Below are 18,193 nucleotides of genomic sequence, written 5' to 3'. Positions count from 1 at the left end.
CAGAATATGCTGACCATTTTCTGGTTATTGAAAAAGAGAGTGTCTGTCTGTCTGTTTTAGATAGATAGGCATTACAAACATAATATTCTAGACCCAGAGTTGGACAGGACGACAAAACTTTAATTATCACAAGCTTCTCCATTTAAAAATTACTCATATTTTCAACTCAGTGATGCCATATGGTTGTGAATGATGGAACATCATAATCAAATTGTGTATGAAACAAAAAGCAATAGAGAAATTCATGGTTAAGTTTCAGTAGGCTAAAGCAAATTGCCAATATAACCCGTATGATAAAAATAATAGTTAACATTTATGTAGTACTTTCTATGTACTATACTAACCACTTCAGAAATATTTCATTTGGTCCTTACAACAATCTTGGGAGGTAGGTATTATTATCCACATTTAACAGATCAGGAAACTTAGGCAGAGAGAGGTGAAGTGACTTGCCCAGGATCACACAACTAGTAAGTGTCTGAGACTATATTTGAATTCAGGTCTCCCTGACTCCAGGCCCAGCACTTTTTCCACTGTTTGACCTGGCAGCTACTCCATATAGAAGTAGCACAAAATAACATCAAGGACCTACATTATTGGAAAAGGAAGTGAGCTGGTCATCTAGCAATAGTGAAGGGTAACCTGGTTGTTGGCCTAGTATCCATGAAATATTAAAAGATCCAGGATGGGAGGGTGCCTTCAAGGCTTTAGATACATTATCAGTGGAGTACTTAATGTGGATAGGAATCACAGATTAGGCATCAGTGGTCTGGGAGCTGTACCACTGGAGAGATTAGCGTCTTAAAAAGTATAGTTTGGACAAATTGGCTTATGTCACTATACACATGAATAATTTGAAGATAGATTTTAAGAAGATGGAAATTTGGAATGTATGATTAACATTTCAGTGAAAATTTTGGTTTGGAGAATGGTCACGGATAATATAAAAACCATCATTTCAACCTCCTGGAATCCATTGTTCTTATTTTAGTCTGTATATTTATGTTGCTTTGGATCATTATTAAAGTTAATCTAATATATTAGAGTCTACCAGTAAAAATCCATATTTGAATACAACTAAGAAGAATATTGGGCTGTAAGGACTTCTTTTCAAATGAATAATTTATCCTTGGTTTTACTTGTTTATTTGTAATTCTTTTAAGGAACAAGTTAAAACATAAATATTGCTTCAGTCATATAATAGCGGCATAGATTTTGACAGTTAGCCTTTCCAAAGATAGACTTCAGCATCCATCTAGTCCAACTAATTACCCAAAAAATAGCATACAGTGGCATACCCACAAGTGGTTTTGAGGACTTAAATGAAGGGGAAGCCTTTGGCTACCTACTAAGGGAGCTTACTCTACTTTGGGTAGCTCCCATTGTTAGGAAGTGTTTCTCAACATCAGGACTAAATGTTTCTTTGTAATTGCTTTCCACTAATTGTGATTCCTACCCTTCAAATCTAAACTCTTTTCTGCCTAACAGCTCTCAAATACTTGGAAAAAGCCTTTGTGTCCCCTCCAATTTCTTGTCTTCTTGAGCCTATACATCCTCTATTTCTTCAACTGAACTTCATGTGACATGGAAAAAAATGGTCCTTCACTGACCTGGGCACCCTTGTCTGAATACTTCCACCTCTTTTTTTTAACTGTGATGACTAGAATTGAACACAATAATTCAGGGTTTATCTGATGACAGTAAAGTACAGAGCAGCACTTACCTCCTTTTTCTTAGACTTTTCATTATGTAGCCAAAGATTACATTACTTTCTTTTTTTTTAGCTACCATATCATACAGCTGGTTGATATTGAATGTATAGTTTACTAAATCCTAGATCTTTTCCAGACAAATTGCCATTTAATTATATCTTCTCCCATTCTGTACTTGTAGAGTTTATTTTTTTAAAGCAATATCCTGTTGTAAATCTTTACATTTTTGGATTTCATCTCATTAGATTCATCCCAGGTTTTTAACATCTTTTTGGATCTTGATTCTGCCAACCAATATGTTGCATGTCCTCCCTGATTGTGTTTTATTCAAATTTGATTGTCACACCATTTATGCCTTTATTTATCTAGTTTATTAATAAAAAGCATAATCAACGTAGGTCTATCAAGAACATCATACAATCCATTTGAGGTGGCTCACCAATTTGATGTTGAACTACTGATGACTCTTCCTAAGTCTGGCCATTCTCCTGATTCCTAATTCAGAATTGGTCAGTAATAACATCTCACCAATTCTTTCAGAATTTGAGAATATAATTCATCTAGGGCCAGGTGACTTGAATTTAGGAACCCATTGGTTCTCTGTATTTATTTTTGGGTATCAACTCCTTCTTAGTCATTTTTATTCAGTAATTTCCCATGCAACAGTTATTTGGGGCAGAGAAAATAGAAATAAGAATTAAGCAAGTCTGGTTCTATTTTTTTTTCTGTTGTCAGTTATTAGTCTTTTCCTGTCTAATGTAGCAGTCTTAGTCATTCTTTAATCCTTTTCTTTTCCCCAATATGGGTTTTTTTAAAAAGGTGGGGAGGGTAAGGAAGTAAGTATTTATGTAGTGCTTATGTGCCAGGCACTGTAATAATTGCTTTTATAAATTTTTTTTTGATCCTTAAGACAACTTCATTGTCTTAAGTTTCCGTTGCCAGCCTGAGCTCATTTCAAGCTTTAGCACCCTTAATATTTTCCATAGAACAGTGCCATACTGATTCATCCTTTATTATCTGTCCTTTTATTTTCTGTACATGTCTTTTTAAAAATTTAAGTTAACTAAGTAAGTTTCCTATGTTTCCAGACTTGCCTCTTTGGACGAATTCTGCTTTTCTTCCTCACTGGAATTGGTTACCCTGATGTCTTTAGAATTTCATTCTTGAAAGGTTTCCATCCCTTTGGTTGGACTCCGTTTTTAGAATTTTATTAAATGGGATCCTACCTATCTTTTCTCTGAACCCTATGAAATTTGTTTTCCCAGAGTATGTTGATTATTTTAGACTATGGTCAACTTTGTGTTTTATCACAAACCTTAGGAGAGGTAGTCATTTCCCCCTCAATGTTCACATCCCAACACCTGGTTCTTGTGTCTTGGCATGTATCAGAATTAGAATAAAATTTCCTTTTATTTGTTCTTCCATCTTATGAAGGATGCAGTTATCACTAAGGAAGTCAATATATTATTAGCTGTTCTGTGTGTGTTTGAGAGAGTGAATATTTCAGCAGATGTACAAAATGTCTGAGCATTTGAAGTTTACCATTGCTAATATACCACACCTTTGTGCCAGGTTTATGATCTGTTTCTGAAACTCACCTGGTTTTGCTTTTTGGCCAAGTGTTCTATAACTATAACATTTGCCTATGACAAGAATCTGTCATTCTTCTGTTTCTCCCTCTGCTGCTTTACCTAAATGCTGTCCATCATATTTCTCCTACGATAACCTGGTTTTCTCAAATATTCATTCTCATTCCTCTTTTTTGGCTGCCATATACACTGATGACTCATTGAACTTCTTGTCTATTACATCTTTCAAATCATTTTCAGAACAAATGTCTAAATATATCTCCCTATCTTATATAACATTTACTTTTGTTTCTGTTGAATTTCTTCTTAATTAGTTTCAGCCCTGTGCTCTACCCTTTCAAGCTCCTTTTGAATCCTGATCCTGTCTTCCAATCTCTTAGCTATCCATGCCAGTTTGGTATCATCTAAAACTTGATGAAATGCCATCTATGCTATTATCTAAGTCATTGACAGGAATGTTAAGTAACACATAGCCACCCAAACATAGATCCCTGGAATATTGTCTCTTCAAGCAACTCCTGTTTTTCCTCCTTGCAATTGTTTAGCTTTGTGTCTTAAGAATTTCATTCTTGAGGTAGCTAAGTGGTACAGTGGATAGAGCACCAGCCCTGGAGTCAGGAGAACCTGAGTTCAAATGTGGCCTTGGACACTTAACACTTACTAGCTGTGTGACCCTGGGCAAGTCACTTAACCCCAATTGCCTCACCCCCCAAAAAAAAAAGAATTAATTAAAAAAAATATTTCATTCTTGAGCTTCTCCCATTCCTTGTGTACTTAGTTTTCCCATAGAATTGGGGGGGTAGGGCAATGAAGGTTAAGTGACTTGCCCAAGGTCACACAGCTAGTAAGTTTCAAGTGTCTGAGACCAGATTTGACCTCAGGTCCTCCTGAATCCAGGGCCTGTGCTTTATTCACTGCGCCACCTAGCTGCCCCTCCACAATAGAATTTTAATCTATGGGATCCTATCTATCCTTCCTCTGTACCTTTGAAATCTACTTTCCCAAAATCTGAAGTACATGTTAGACTATATATAACCAGCTTTCTTCTACTTCTCTATCATGATCTTGAGAAGGGGAATGGTGACATAATGAGTATCAGACTTAGAATAGCATTTCCCTTAGTCATTTCCTCATCTTTTGAAAGCCAAAACTATCGCTAATACAAGGCAAAAAATTATTCGGTGATCTGATTTTTGTCAGAGTTCTAACAGATTTCTGGGTAATTTAAATCTTCCCATAATTACTGTAAATTGCTTTTGTAGCAGGTTAATATTTTCTCCCAAACTGTTTTCCATATGTCTTTCTTCTTTTCTGTGCAGGTGACCTGTAGCAAGGTTTTTTAGTCTTTTTTGTGTCTCATGGTCCTCTTGGGTAGTCTGTTGAAACCTCTAGACCCTTTCTCACAATAACGTTTTTAAAGTACTGAAAGAAATGCTGCATATCAGAGGTTACTTGAAAATAAAGGTCTTATTTTTTTTTTCCATCCAAGTTCACAAATCCCCTGAAATAAATCTACACAACCTTTGGCATATATTTAACAAACCCTGATCTATAGTAAACTCAGATAACAAGAATAACTTCTGTTTCTCCCTCAGTTTATCATTACCCAAGTGTTAACCCTCAAGTTAAGCTCCCTCTGATACCTCAGTTTCCTCACAAGTGTACCTTATTTTTATCCTCAGTGCTATCTTCCCAGTCCTTTACCAGTTTTGCTTTATTGAAATATAAGCTATTATTCCCCTCTCCTCTAAATCCCTGAACTATACTTTGCTTTACTTCCTTGTATTAGAATCTCTTTCTCTTGATTTTGTCCCTTAACCTTTGGGCATTTATGCATAGACATTTTAAGCCAGTTTAATTATTGGCTTCTTCCTTGAATATTATCTCTATTGCTATTCTTTCTTTATTTTAGCTACTCTCTATTACATATAATAGTTTAGCTATTCTCTATCATGTATAGTTTGGGTATACATAGGCAGTCTTCTCCCTCACAGCTGGCCAGCTGTGTCTGGCCAGAAATGTGTCATTACTTTATTATTATAAGGCATCACCTGGAAATCCAAATATTGTTCTTAGAAACTACCTTTTTAGCAGTCTGTTTACTTTCCAAATTACTTTTGTTCCTCCATAACCTTTAGTCTTCAGTTTCTTGACCTAGATTTCATGATACTTGTCACAATACATTTTAGGTTCCTTCTGACAGTATCCTTTTATTTTTTTACTAAGTCTCCCTAACTGTGTAGTTGTCATCCAACAATTAATCTTGGGAGATTACTTGTTAACCAAGAATAGTTGTGAAACAACCTAGACAACATGATTTATTTGGGAAAAACCTATCAGGTCTTTTGGTATTTTGCCCTAAAAAAAAGTAAGGCGTTTTAAAAATCTTGGGGAGGGGGAGAAGAAAAAATATGAAACATAAAAAAAATTAATGTTGAATGTAATTGGGGAAAAAATTTAACTGTTTACCAAAAAAAAAAAAAAAAAAAGATGTGTAAAGTGTTATAGGCCACCAGGACTAACTGTAGAGTATAAAATTTTATTCTGTGTGGCTTCAGAGAATATAACTGCTCAATTGGTAAAGCTGGGCTCAATTGAGAGAGATCATAAGGATACATAATTTAGAAAATTTAGAAAGAAGTGTCTTTAAAATTCACACTTTCTATAAAATAGTATCAGTTGCCATTTGAGGCAGTAAACTCCTTACTGGAAAGTCCCTAACAGGAGACAACTCTGTTATAATTGTTGTAGTGCATATTCCTGTGAGGGTTACTAGTGTTGTATGTCTCTTGTACTGTTAATTATTTAGAGAGGCCACAAAGAATTGTTTGCTATTCTAAAGAAATGTGATGTTACTTGTTAGGATTTTTTAAAAAATTTCAAGATAATAGATATATATTAGATAATGATCATATGACAAAAACCACAAAAAATAAAATTAGAGGGGACCTTACAAGCCATGTCAAGTACAACTTGCTTATGAACAGGAGTTTCCTTTACTGCTTCCATGCCCCTCTAGTGCAAGAATTTTTAAACTTTTTTTTTTTGCCCTTTCACCATCTAGTAAACCCAATGGACCTTTTCTCAGAATAATGTTAAATCCATAAAATTAAATGCATAATATTCAAAGGAAACCAATTATATTGAAATACAGATATTAAAATATTTTTAAAAGCACATATAAAAGCACAAACCCCCTAGTTGAAAAGCACTGCCATATATTGCAAGTCTCTGCTTTGAAGACATACACAATGAAGGACCCAGTATTCCTTTTCCAAAAGTCTATTCTACTTTTGGACAACTCTAAGGGTCAGTTTAGAAGAATTGGACTTTGTGCAATTCCTTGCAGCCTCTTCCTTCATACGACTTCAACTACTAGTTAGCCATGTTTAAAGTATGTAGCATTTTATGACCTGCGGGAGGAGTGTTTTACTTTGAGCAAAAAAAAATTATTTACATAAAGAAAACAGCTTATTCCTTAAGTTGTCAAAATCCTCTCCTTCAAAATCACATGTCAAATATCTGATAATGACTGTTATCTGGTATGATTGCTCTTGAAGACAATTTCTGTGTGTATTTATATATACGTCTTTGGTCCTAATACTACAATATAAGTCCTATGGTGCTGTAACTAAAAGCAATGTAATATTTACTGATCTATTATTTACATTGTCAAATATAAGATAATATTTTGAATAAATTTATTTCTTTGTTTGTTTTAAAGAATCATGCTCATGATCATTTACTTGACCCTGGAGACTCAAGAAAGCAACAGACTAATCAGCATAACTATCGTACAAGATCTGCCTTGGAAGAAACTGCAAGACCTTCAGAAGAGTTAGAAAATGGCAATAGTTCTTCAGATGTAAGATCCCAGATAAATTAAATAATAAGAATTGATTTCTCTCTAACAGTTTATTGTTCCTATGTTGAATACAGGTGTGTTTTTAGTGCTTAAGGCTTTAAATTTAGATAGATTTGCAGGTTTTTTATTTGAATTGCTCTAATTGGTTGCATTTCATTGAAAGAATGGAAAAAATAACATCAAAGAAAAATATTAATAAGCACTATCTCAAAGGAAACATGTAGGTTTAAAAAGGAGATTTGTCTTCAGGATTTTGTAGGAATTCTGGGAAATTATTTGAACTAAGATAGTCAACAGTCTAGTTGGTTGGTGATTTCTGATCGATTATGATTATGGTTGAAATGAAAGTAAGGGCAGTGTCTGCAGGTAAAAATAGCAAATTTGCATATATATTTGAGAATCTAATTTTAAAATTACTTGGTACTTAGTGATCTGTTTACCAATTTACTTTGTTGGCAGAATTACATTGCCCATAATAATTTTGTTGTTTTTAAAAACAAGCAGTTGAGATTTTTAGAAAAGGTCTGCCTTTAAGTTTAGAGAAAACAGACACTTTTTTTTCTCCCTTTACCTTCTAATTTGCAGACACAAATGTGGCTTGTGTTCACAAGCTGATTAACAGATTTTGTAGAACTCACTCCTATGGACACTTTTGTTCTAGGCCAGTTGTTCAAGTTAAAAGTACATCATAAATCTGGAACATTTTTATTAATAGTAAGTTTAGGAGTCTAAAGAAGTTGAGAGTTTCCTAGGCAGAAAAAATAATTGGTGTCCATATATTTCAGAAACAACCTTATTTGATGACCAAAGTCTTTCTTTTCAGAGAAACCATCTTTCATATGCTTTTTTTTTTTTTAAGTGAGGCAATTGGGGTTAAGTGACTTGCCCAGGGTCACACAGCTAGTAAGTGTTAAGTGTCTGAGGCTGGATTTGAACTCAGGTACTCCTGACTCCAGGGCCAGTGCTCTATCCACTGTGCCACCTAGCTGCCCCTTTCATATGCTTCTAAAAATTAAGAGTGTGTAACAAAATTCTTGGGGCAGCTAGATGGCACAGTGGATAGAACACTGAACCTGGAGTCAGGAGGACCTAAGTTCAGATACAGACTCGGACCCTTATTAGCTGTGTGACCCTGGGCAAGTCACTTAACCCTGATTGCCCTGCCCTTCCTTCCCCACCCCCCCCAAAAAATTAAAGCTTTGGACATTTTACTGATAATCTATTCATAGCAAGATTAAGGGATTAATTTCTTTTAGATTCTAGCCTATAAGAAAGAAAAAAGAAATGGCGCCCTCTGAATTAGATCAATGAATAAGTTATTAAAATATACTCTAATGATTGGTCATGGAACACATTTCAATTTAATGTCACTTATACAGAAGACTATGACAGAACTGCTTTTAGCTTACCTGACACACATCCTTTGAAGAATAGAGATGGAAGAACGAATAGTCCTATTGATTGATGCAATTTAAATGATGCCTTAAGATTTAAAACCATAACAGAATTCATTATTTAATAATGTATTAAAAGAATTCTGACTCTAAATCAGGAAATCGCTTTGACCATAATTCTGAGAGTGAACTATTGGTTTTCTACATTTGTCACTTATAAGAATTTCCATTATTTCGAGTTCTAAATGTTAAGCCAAGATTTTTCAGGGTCCTTACCTCTATATTTTTGTATAGCAGTTTAAGTTTTAGCTATAAGTTTCCAATTATGAGATTATTCACATCAGATAAGTACAAATAAATACATGTGTTTTTCGTACTTCTATTGAGTGAAATTAGTTCAGTAGTAAAAGTAAAAAGAGTTATAATCCTTTTTTCAGCTCTTTCACTAGATAAGGAAAAGTGATGGTTACGTTCAATAATTGACCAAAATATTATTAATTTCTGAAAGTTTCTTTTTGAAATGAGTCAGAAATAAAACACATCTCTATGGTCCTTTGAAGATAATAGTACCAGGAATACTGTATTTATATCTCTCTGAACTTTTAGAATGACTTGGAATGTATGTTTATTGTGAGGATAAGACCTGTATTTTATGTCAAATATAAGATAGATTATGTAATGAAAGCTCCTTAATATTAATATCTCTGGATTTTACTAATAATTTTTGCAGAGATATATAATAAAGATACATTAAATGTCTTTTAATTAGGAAGGTGAAATAGTTGCTGTCAGTGGTGGAACATCAGAAGATGAGGAGAGAGCATGGCACAGTGATGGCAGTTCAAGGTAAATGACTGAATTCTTATTATAAAGCTTTACTGTCAGTTATAAGTATTACTGGAACTTTGATGGAATGGGACTCATGGCTAGAATATGACTATGGGAAGGTTACTCAAAAGAAAAAGAATGAGGTAAGGAAAATGAGGGCTAGAGTCCAAGTACCAATATACTAGTCCAGACCTGTAATTTGATTGAGTGAGGAACTCAAAAGTGGAAACTTTCTTCATCAGTATAGACGAGCATCTTTTCTGTAATTAAGCTGTGAGGTAGGAGGGGACTAGGGATAGAATTTTTAAAGAATGTTACAATTTTAAAGGAAGAAAAATTAAAAGAGGATCATAAAGCTGTATAGAAGAGAACAGAAAGCCCAAAGTCAATAGTTAATTCAATATATTGTATTTAGAAATTTGCAGTTTTATTCACAAATCTTGGTCTAGTGTATATGTGGAATTGCTCACTTTATTTCAGTTCCAACTAAAAGAAAATTTAAAAATTTATTACATCCTTCAGGATTGCATATTAAAATATGTTTGTAAAAGAACTAGATTGTGTAGAACATGGGTGAAACTCAATGACATTAGAAATAAAAGTAGTATTGTCTTTGGAGGCTATATCATCTGGATATAGAAAATGGATGAAGCAGTCTAGAAAGCAGATTGTAAACCTTGCAGAGAGGGTATGATATGAGAATTAGGAGCACTTGAATTATCCAAATATCTACTGTATCTCTTTATTTCAAAAAAAATTAGCTAATACATTAGAGTTCTTGGCCTAACAACAGGGAACACCCTTTACTTGTCATCTCCCCACATTAGCTGACAGTTCCATGTATATTCCCCTAATTTCCACAGCAGTACCTTTAATGGTGGCAAAAGCTTTAAAATGTCCTATGGCTTAGAAGGTAGCACCTTCAAAGTTATGGAACTCTGCCAAATCAGTGACCAAAGGCAGAGGCTTGTATAGCTTGAGAGCAAAAGGTTTAATATTTTCTTTCATTCATGGACTGCTGTACATTGAATATATGTGTTTACTTACTGCTTGAATAAACATTGAAAAGCTACATAATACTATATTTTTCATAAATATGACTCAAATATTCAGAGTGGATCTGTGATCTCATTGGTGTATATTCCTGCGAACAGTATAGGTAACAAACCATGTATCTTTTGTTCATTGGGGAAGCCCATCTCTTAGTATTGGGAGGATAGCATTAATACACATACCCATGTTTTATCCATTAGTTATACCTTTTCTGAATGACCAGCCAGCCTTCTTTTTTTCCTCATACATTTCTTTAATGACATCAGTAGTATGACACTATACTATTACAACATGTTCATTGCATAAAAGCCTATTGATTCCATTCCTTAGTATCAAAGAGAGAAAAATTCTGAATAATTAAAATTGATAAAAAGTTGTTGCTGTTAGAAAAAATGCTACTTCAAAATGATGGGGGCGGCATTTATTTTTCAGGATTTATAAAATGTCAAATATTATACCATCTCTTAATCATGAGCCTTTCTGAAAGGGAATTTCAGTGTTTTCTTATTGTTCATGGAAATTAGAAATGTTTAGGTAAGCATAATATTTTAGAAAGTGCTCAAAAAATTGATGTGTCAGAAATCACTGCAATATTTTAGTGAGTCCAGTAATTATATATTGTTTTTCTCTCATTGTTTTACTTTTCATTCATTATTTTATTGTCAAAGAAACAGGCTTAAGGATTTTTTATTTATTTATTTATTTTTTGTCTATCCACATTTGTAGTGATTATTCTAGTGATTATTCTGATTGGACAGCTGATGCAGGAATTAACCTGCAACCACCAAAGAAAGTTCCTAAACACAAACTAAAGAAAGCAGAAAGTAGTTCAGAAGATGAAGAAGAATCTGAAAAACAGAAGCAAAAGCAAATTAAAAAGAAAGGAAAAAAGGAAATGAAGAAAAAAGATGGACCAACATCACCAAAGAAAAAGAAGCCCAAAGAGAGAAAGCAAAAGGTTGGTATTGTAATAAGCATCAAAATAAAGTGATATTATCATTTATATTTTTAGAGAAACATGATTATTTTTATGGAAGGCTTATGGTTTAAAAATAAAATTAATAGCTCATATTTATCAAGTACCTTTATGATTTGCAGAGCCATTTACAAATAGTCTCATTTGAATCTCACAACAACCTTTAAAAGGTATATACTATTATGCCCATTTTTACAAATAAGGAAAGTGAGGCAGGCAGAGGGTAAGTGACTTGATGGATCACATAACTAGTAAGTGTCTGAAATAGGATTTGAATTCAGATGTTTCTGATTTCAGGCCCAACACTAACAACTTCACCATCTAGCTGTCTTTGTAAATAACTAGCATTTATAATTTGCAAAGTGCAATACAAATGTTACTTCATTTTATCCTCACAATAACCATGGGAGGTAGGTGTGCTTATTAGCCCTACTCAAAGGGCAGGCAGGCAGGCAGGTCAACCAGTTTAAAGTAGCAAGACACCAGAAGGAGAGAAAGGTGACAGCATATGCCAGGCAGGCCAAACCACTGCTACCACTTTGACCCGACCCCCACCGCACACATGCGCTTTGAGGGAGAGAGTCTAGGACTGTGAACCCAAGAGCTTTTGGAATGGCAATGCATCCAGCCCTAGTGTCCACAACCATCGTTCTGAGAAGCAATTCCTATGGAAATGCAGTCTGGTAATTGCTCCTGCAGGTGCTACACTCACTTCTATTGAAGACCCAGAACCAAAGTCCTTGTCAGTGAACAAGTATCAATATTTTCTAAAAAATCTTGAATGGCCACAAATAATGAAATCAGGAGTGACCTTATCTGAAAATGCATGCGATATTCACAACTGTAACCTCCAACCTATTTTAATTTGTTTCAATTAACAAATGTATTTTCCTTCCCACACTCCTATCCATTGAAAAAAGACAAAAGAAAAAACAAATATGCATAATCAAGCAAAGTAAATTTCTTCATTGACTGCATGCAAGTGTGTGTGTGTGTGTGTGTTATGTGGTGTAATATGTAATAAGTATATATAAAATACACTTCAGAAGAGGTAGCTAGTACATTATATCATCAGTCCTCTTTAATCATGTGATGGTCATTGTATTGATCAAATTTCTTACAGCTTTCAAAACTATTTGTCTTTGAAGTATTGTTATTGTATAAAATTTCCCTGCTTCTGCTCATTTCATTGTTTATTTTTTTAAAAAACTTCAGTAGTTTATTTTTATGATATTGATGTCATCCTTTTCCCATTCTTCGATTGGTATGAGGTGCTATCTCAAAATTGGTTTAATTTTCATTTCCATTAATTAATAGTGATTTGGAGCATTTTTTTTTCATATGTCTGTATGGATATCTTGAGTCAGTTAGGTGGCATTGTAGATTTGGAGTCAGGAAGACCTGAGTTCAAATCCAGCCTTAGATTCTTAATAGCTGTGTGACCCTGTGCAAACCACTTACCTCTGTCTGCTTCACTTTCCTCCTCTGTATAAGAGTATAATGGCACAAAAATTAGAATATTTGTAAACTCCTTCTCAATCCTTAAAGCATTATATGAGGCTTAGGTATTTATCAGTATCATTCTCTTGTAATTACCTCTTGATATATTTAGGCCACATATGAAGTTGGGAATGGATCCTTTTCATGTATATATTTGAATCATTTCTTTATATACTTGAGGGTGGGGAGAGGGGGGATATGCTTTTAATTACAGCTTTTTAAGATTTCGTTTGTACAATAACTTTAATTTTACATAGTCAGAAACTATCCATTTTTATCTTTACTCCTTTATTCTGTTGTTTTCTACTTTTATGGTATGTATGACCTTTTATATTTTCTTGGTGTAAAGGTATGAGGTATTCTAAATCTAATTTCTTCTTATAGCTGTCAAATTTCCCAGCAGTTTTTGTCAATTCCCAGTAGCTGCATCTTTGTACTTACTGAATACTAGGATACTAAATATATTTCCTTGTGTAGTTAATATGTTCTACCAATCAAGCATTTTATTTTTTACCCCCCCCTTTTTTTTTTTTTTTTTGTGAAGAATTACTGCTTTATAGTATGGTTTTGAGTCTTGCTACTTACTGGACTTCGTTCATTCCCACTTGATTTTACTTATTTCCCTTGAGTCTTTTCCCTTTTTGCCTCCATGTTAATTTTTTTCTCTAGTTCTTGTTAAGTGATCATTTCATCCTATGCAATTGTAGGTTTCTATTCTGGGAATTTATTGCCGGGTTTTTGGACGGGATTTATATCATTGGTATCAGGAACTGCCAATGTAGAATAGCTCTTGCTCTTCAACTTATATTCAAAAAGTTGCATGGGACACTGAGAGCTTAAGTGGCTTACCAGGGGTCGTATAGCCAGGATGTATCAAAAGTAGGACTTGAACTCAGGTTTTTCTGACTCCAAGACCAGCTCTCTTTTTATTATGCCATGTTGCCTTCATATAATCTTATGTAAATTCTCACACACACACACACACACAAATATATGCATGCGTGTATGTTTAATTACATGTCATTATAATTTTGTGTGTGTGTATGTGTGTATTGTTACTTGGAGCTGAAACCTTCCTAATGTTTTGCCTCTCACATTAGAAAGTGAGTTCCTCAAGATCATTGATTGTCATATTTTCTATTTGTATCCCCAGCAACTCTACATAGTAAGCTCCTAATAAATCCTTCCTTCCTTTGTATATTTTATCATTAAATTTTCTTATGTGTAAAGCTAGGCTAAATTCTTTTGAATAATTATCAGTCTTATGTAGGAGGTTTTTCACTGTTCTGGCACTTAATCATCAGCCAATGTTAATCAGCAAATAGGACTTCCTAGAGGACTTCACCCTAGGTAGAGAATCCTTCAATTTGAACTCTGCTGGATCTCTTTTATGATGGTGGTGAACGCCTTTGGCATTTTCTGATTTATTCTTTACCTGATATTAATGATCAGAATAGGTTATCAAACAAGATTACATCTGAATATATTTCAAGGAATTTTGTGTTTTTGACATAGGCATAGGAAAGCCTTGTTGAAGTAGAAGCCTTTATGCTTTCATATAGTTGACAAAAACAAGCACATTGGAATCTTAAGTGTTCTCTGTATCTTTCACACACTTATGTGATGGTTAAGATGTAGAGCTATGCTAAAAGCTGTGCAGTATTGCTTGCAAAAGCCTACTTGTTGCTTTTTAATTCACTCACCAAGATGCCAGTACATATAAATATTTTCATAAAAATTTTATTTAGATTGGAAAGTGGACATATTGGTTGATAGCTATTGATGGTCTCTTGGTTTTCCTTTTTTAAGTTTTGATATTTCTTCATCACCATTGGCATCTTCTTTTATATACTTTGTCAGTGTCTCAAAATATCATCTCCATCTCAGAACAATTTGATCTTTTGACTAGACTTATTTAAATTATATTCTGTCCACTGTTTTTTGATGTGTGCTCTTAGCTCTCATCCACTTGACAGGTAAAGCAAGTTTTTGATGATTTAAGGCAGTTTTAAGTCTCGTTTCAATCATTTGTACCAGGTTAATTTTTGCATGAAATTGTTATAATCAGGTTTATATTTTCCTCTTTCTACATCTGTTTCCTCTTTTCATCTTCAATAACTCATTTCAGCAGGTCAGAATTGAGACTTTTAAATTGCATGGTATATTTTTTTCATTTGTTTTCTTCTGGCTTTGCATTTATGATATATAGTCCCTGAAGTTTCTATATAGTCTATATCCCCTTTTTCTAGAGCATCTTTTCCAGTATATTTGTCATCATACTTTACTGTCTTCCTGTTTTCCTAGTGTGTGCTCATTCCTGATTTTGCTTCTTAAGAGTACCTGACTTTATCAAGCACTTGCTCGATGTCTCTCCTGATCTCAGACACTCCTAACTGCTGGTGCCTATGAAAGGCATTGAGATAAGAGATTCTCCCCCCCCAAAAAAAAACTTTCCCCATAAATTTAAAAACAAATTTCTTTATGTTAAATTCCTCTGATAAGGCCTTGGTATCCAAGATATAAAGACAGCGAAGAAAAATTTTTTTATTTCTCTTTGTTCTTGATCCCTTAAACAAAAACCTTCATTTATCATTGATGAGTTTCCCTGTACTTAGAATAGCTAGGCTGGTTTTCACAATACGAATATGATTTTTTTTGGGACCATCCTTGAAGCTTTTCAAAATGACACACTTGTTCCCAATCCTAATTGTACTAAAAGTCAGACTGAATAGTCTTCAGTTTGTTTCTCCACTTCTTTTAAAATATCAGGAAGACATTATGTTCACTTCTAATTCACCAACTCTTTCTCTGTTCTCTATAATATATCTTTCTTTATTCCATTCATCAAGAGTAGTTATTAAATTCCCAGGGTGTGTGCCAGACACTAGTAATACAAAGACAAAATGACATACTCCTGCCCTCAAGATGGCCACACAAATCCAGAGGTGACAATATGTTCTTATATAAGCATGTAAAGTTTATGTATACATGCGTACACAGAGCAATCATGAGAGGATTATATAATTTTGTATTTAACAAATACTAAGTAAAAGTATTATGCATAGTAGATTAAATAAAAGAAAATGGTATTTGAATATATAGTAAGTTGTGTAGTTTACTTTTCTTTTTTTAGTATATATGTTAAACCTATAACTTTCAAAAGCATTCCATGTATCTGTGCTTTCTTTCTTGCCTTCTGTTCTCTGCTTTAAAAAACAAAATGCCTCAACAACATTCTTGCAAGCTACTCGTGTTACATATCTACCAGTGGCAATCTCTGGTTAAAAATATATAGACTTTATTTCCATAATTACAAATAGTTTTCAAAATTATTGTATTAATTCATAATGCCACCAATAATACATTCTATCTTCCCACAACCTCTCCACCATTAATTATGCTTGTCTTTTATTATATTTGCTAATATTTATTGGTTGTAAGGTGCTATTTCAGGGTTGTTTTTAATTTACATTTCTATTAATATTAGTGATTTGGATAATTCTTTCACATCTCTTGTTATGGTTTACAATTGTTCTTTGAGAAATATGTTCAGATCCTTAGACCACTTCACCGTTATGAAATAATGTTTAATCTTAGCTATTTTTGTTTAGTTGTCTATATATCTTGGATATATGTATTCTTTAACTAGAGGTATTTAACATAAGAATTTTTTCACTTTGACTATTTCCCTCTTATCAAATATGTATTAATTTTACTTATAGAAGCTTTTCATGTAATCAAAATTATCTTTTATAATTGCATCAATCTGATGTTTAGTAAAGAATGAATACATTTCTTATCCATGTTCTAGTTCTCTTCTAGTGTTTTTTAATGGTATGATCTTTAATATTAAGGTCCACATATGCATTTTGAATTTATTATAATGTCCATTTGATCTCTTCTGATCCTCTTTTTCCCTTATTTGGTAACATACTTTTCCATTATTCATAGATCTGAAATGTAATTTCTCTCTTACTCCATTGATTTTTGTTGTCCCCCTTTATATCTAACTTACGTTTCCGTTTGGAACTACCTTAGTAAATGTTTTTATTATCTTGGCTAGGCCAACCCAAAAGCAATAAATATTTTTTCTAATTTTTTAGGTCTGTCTATATAAAGAGGTTTTTTTGTTGCTGTATTCATATGGTTTTCCTGTATCTATCGGTAGATAAGCCTCCTCCTGAGTATTTTAAGCATTCTATAGTTTATTTTAATGACAATTCTCCTCTGATCTCTTTCTGCTGAATTTTGTTGATAATATACAGAAATAATGGTATTTTATGGGGATTCAGTTTTTATCCTGTAACTCTTGCTGAAATTGTTCTTTAAATTAATTGTTTTGTTACTCTTTAGCTTTCTTTAGTAGATCATCATTTAAAAAATGATCACTTTTGTTTTTTTTGAACTCCCTCAATATCTTATTCTTGTCTTACTGTGATAGTAGCCATTTCTAGGACTCTGTTAAATAGTAGTAGTGATTCATGTGTACATTTGCTTTATGCTTCATCTAACTGGGAAATCCATTCTCAACTTTTTCCCAATCTATATAATGCTTGCTCTAGGTTTTAGATAGATACTGCTTACCATGTTATGGAAAAAATCTATTCCCTAAGCATATATTAATATAATCATTGTTTTTATTTTTTTTAATCAATGTGGCCTAATATCTTTATTTTCTTCCTAATGAACCCACTCCCCATTCTGGGTACAAATCCAATCTGGTTGTAGTATATGATATTTTTAATATTTTGTCTGAGCTTCTTTGCTAATAGTTGTTTTTTTTAATATTTACATCAGTATTCACTAGGGATATTGGTCTATAGTTTTCTTTGTTTTTTCCCCAGGTTTAGGGATTGAGACTATTATTTACATCATATAAAGGAATTTGGTAGGATTATTTCTTTTCCAAATAGTTTCCGTAATATTGAAATGCATTATTATTGGAATAATTGAAATCATTTGTAACCCATCAGTTCCTGGGGAGATTTGTGGTGAGGGGAGAGAGGAAGAAAGTTCACAGAAGAATAGTTTCCTTATTTCCTCTTCAATATTTGTGAATTATCCTTTGGCCATTGATAGTAACAATTTGATTTTCTTCTCTTTTAATTAATCAAATTAGTTAATATTTTTGCTAGTTTTTTCCCCAAAATATTCAGTTCTTACATTTATTTATCAATTCTGTTTGATGGCTAAGTCTAGATTCCATGTTCCACAGGTATTATTTAGCCTTAATTCTTGCCTCCAGCCTGGGCCTTATCAAACCCAGCTTGCCTGGA

At 33.4% G+C, this 18,193-nt stretch overlaps 1 protein-coding gene across 1 annotated transcript in view; it reads left to right on the top strand.

The window, feature by feature from the left end:
- Window positions 1-18,193, top strand: part of LOC122753697 (pleckstrin homology domain interacting protein) — a 181,192-nt gene that overhangs the window by 111,865 nt on the left and 51,134 nt on the right. Inside the window, 3 exon segments of the mRNA XM_044001307.1 lie at window positions 7,026-7,166; window positions 9,330-9,406; window positions 11,168-11,399. Coding sequence (XP_043857242.1) covers window positions 7,026-7,166; window positions 9,330-9,406; window positions 11,168-11,399 — 450 coding nt within the window.

The sequence above is a fragment of the Dromiciops gliroides genome, chromosome 4 (genome assembly GCF_019393635.1).
Source record: "Dromiciops gliroides isolate mDroGli1 chromosome 4, mDroGli1.pri, whole genome shotgun sequence".
Lineage (NCBI taxonomy): Eukaryota > Metazoa > Chordata > Mammalia > Microbiotheria > Microbiotheriidae > Dromiciops > Dromiciops gliroides.
This window is presented reverse-complemented; position numbering and strand designations above follow the sequence as displayed.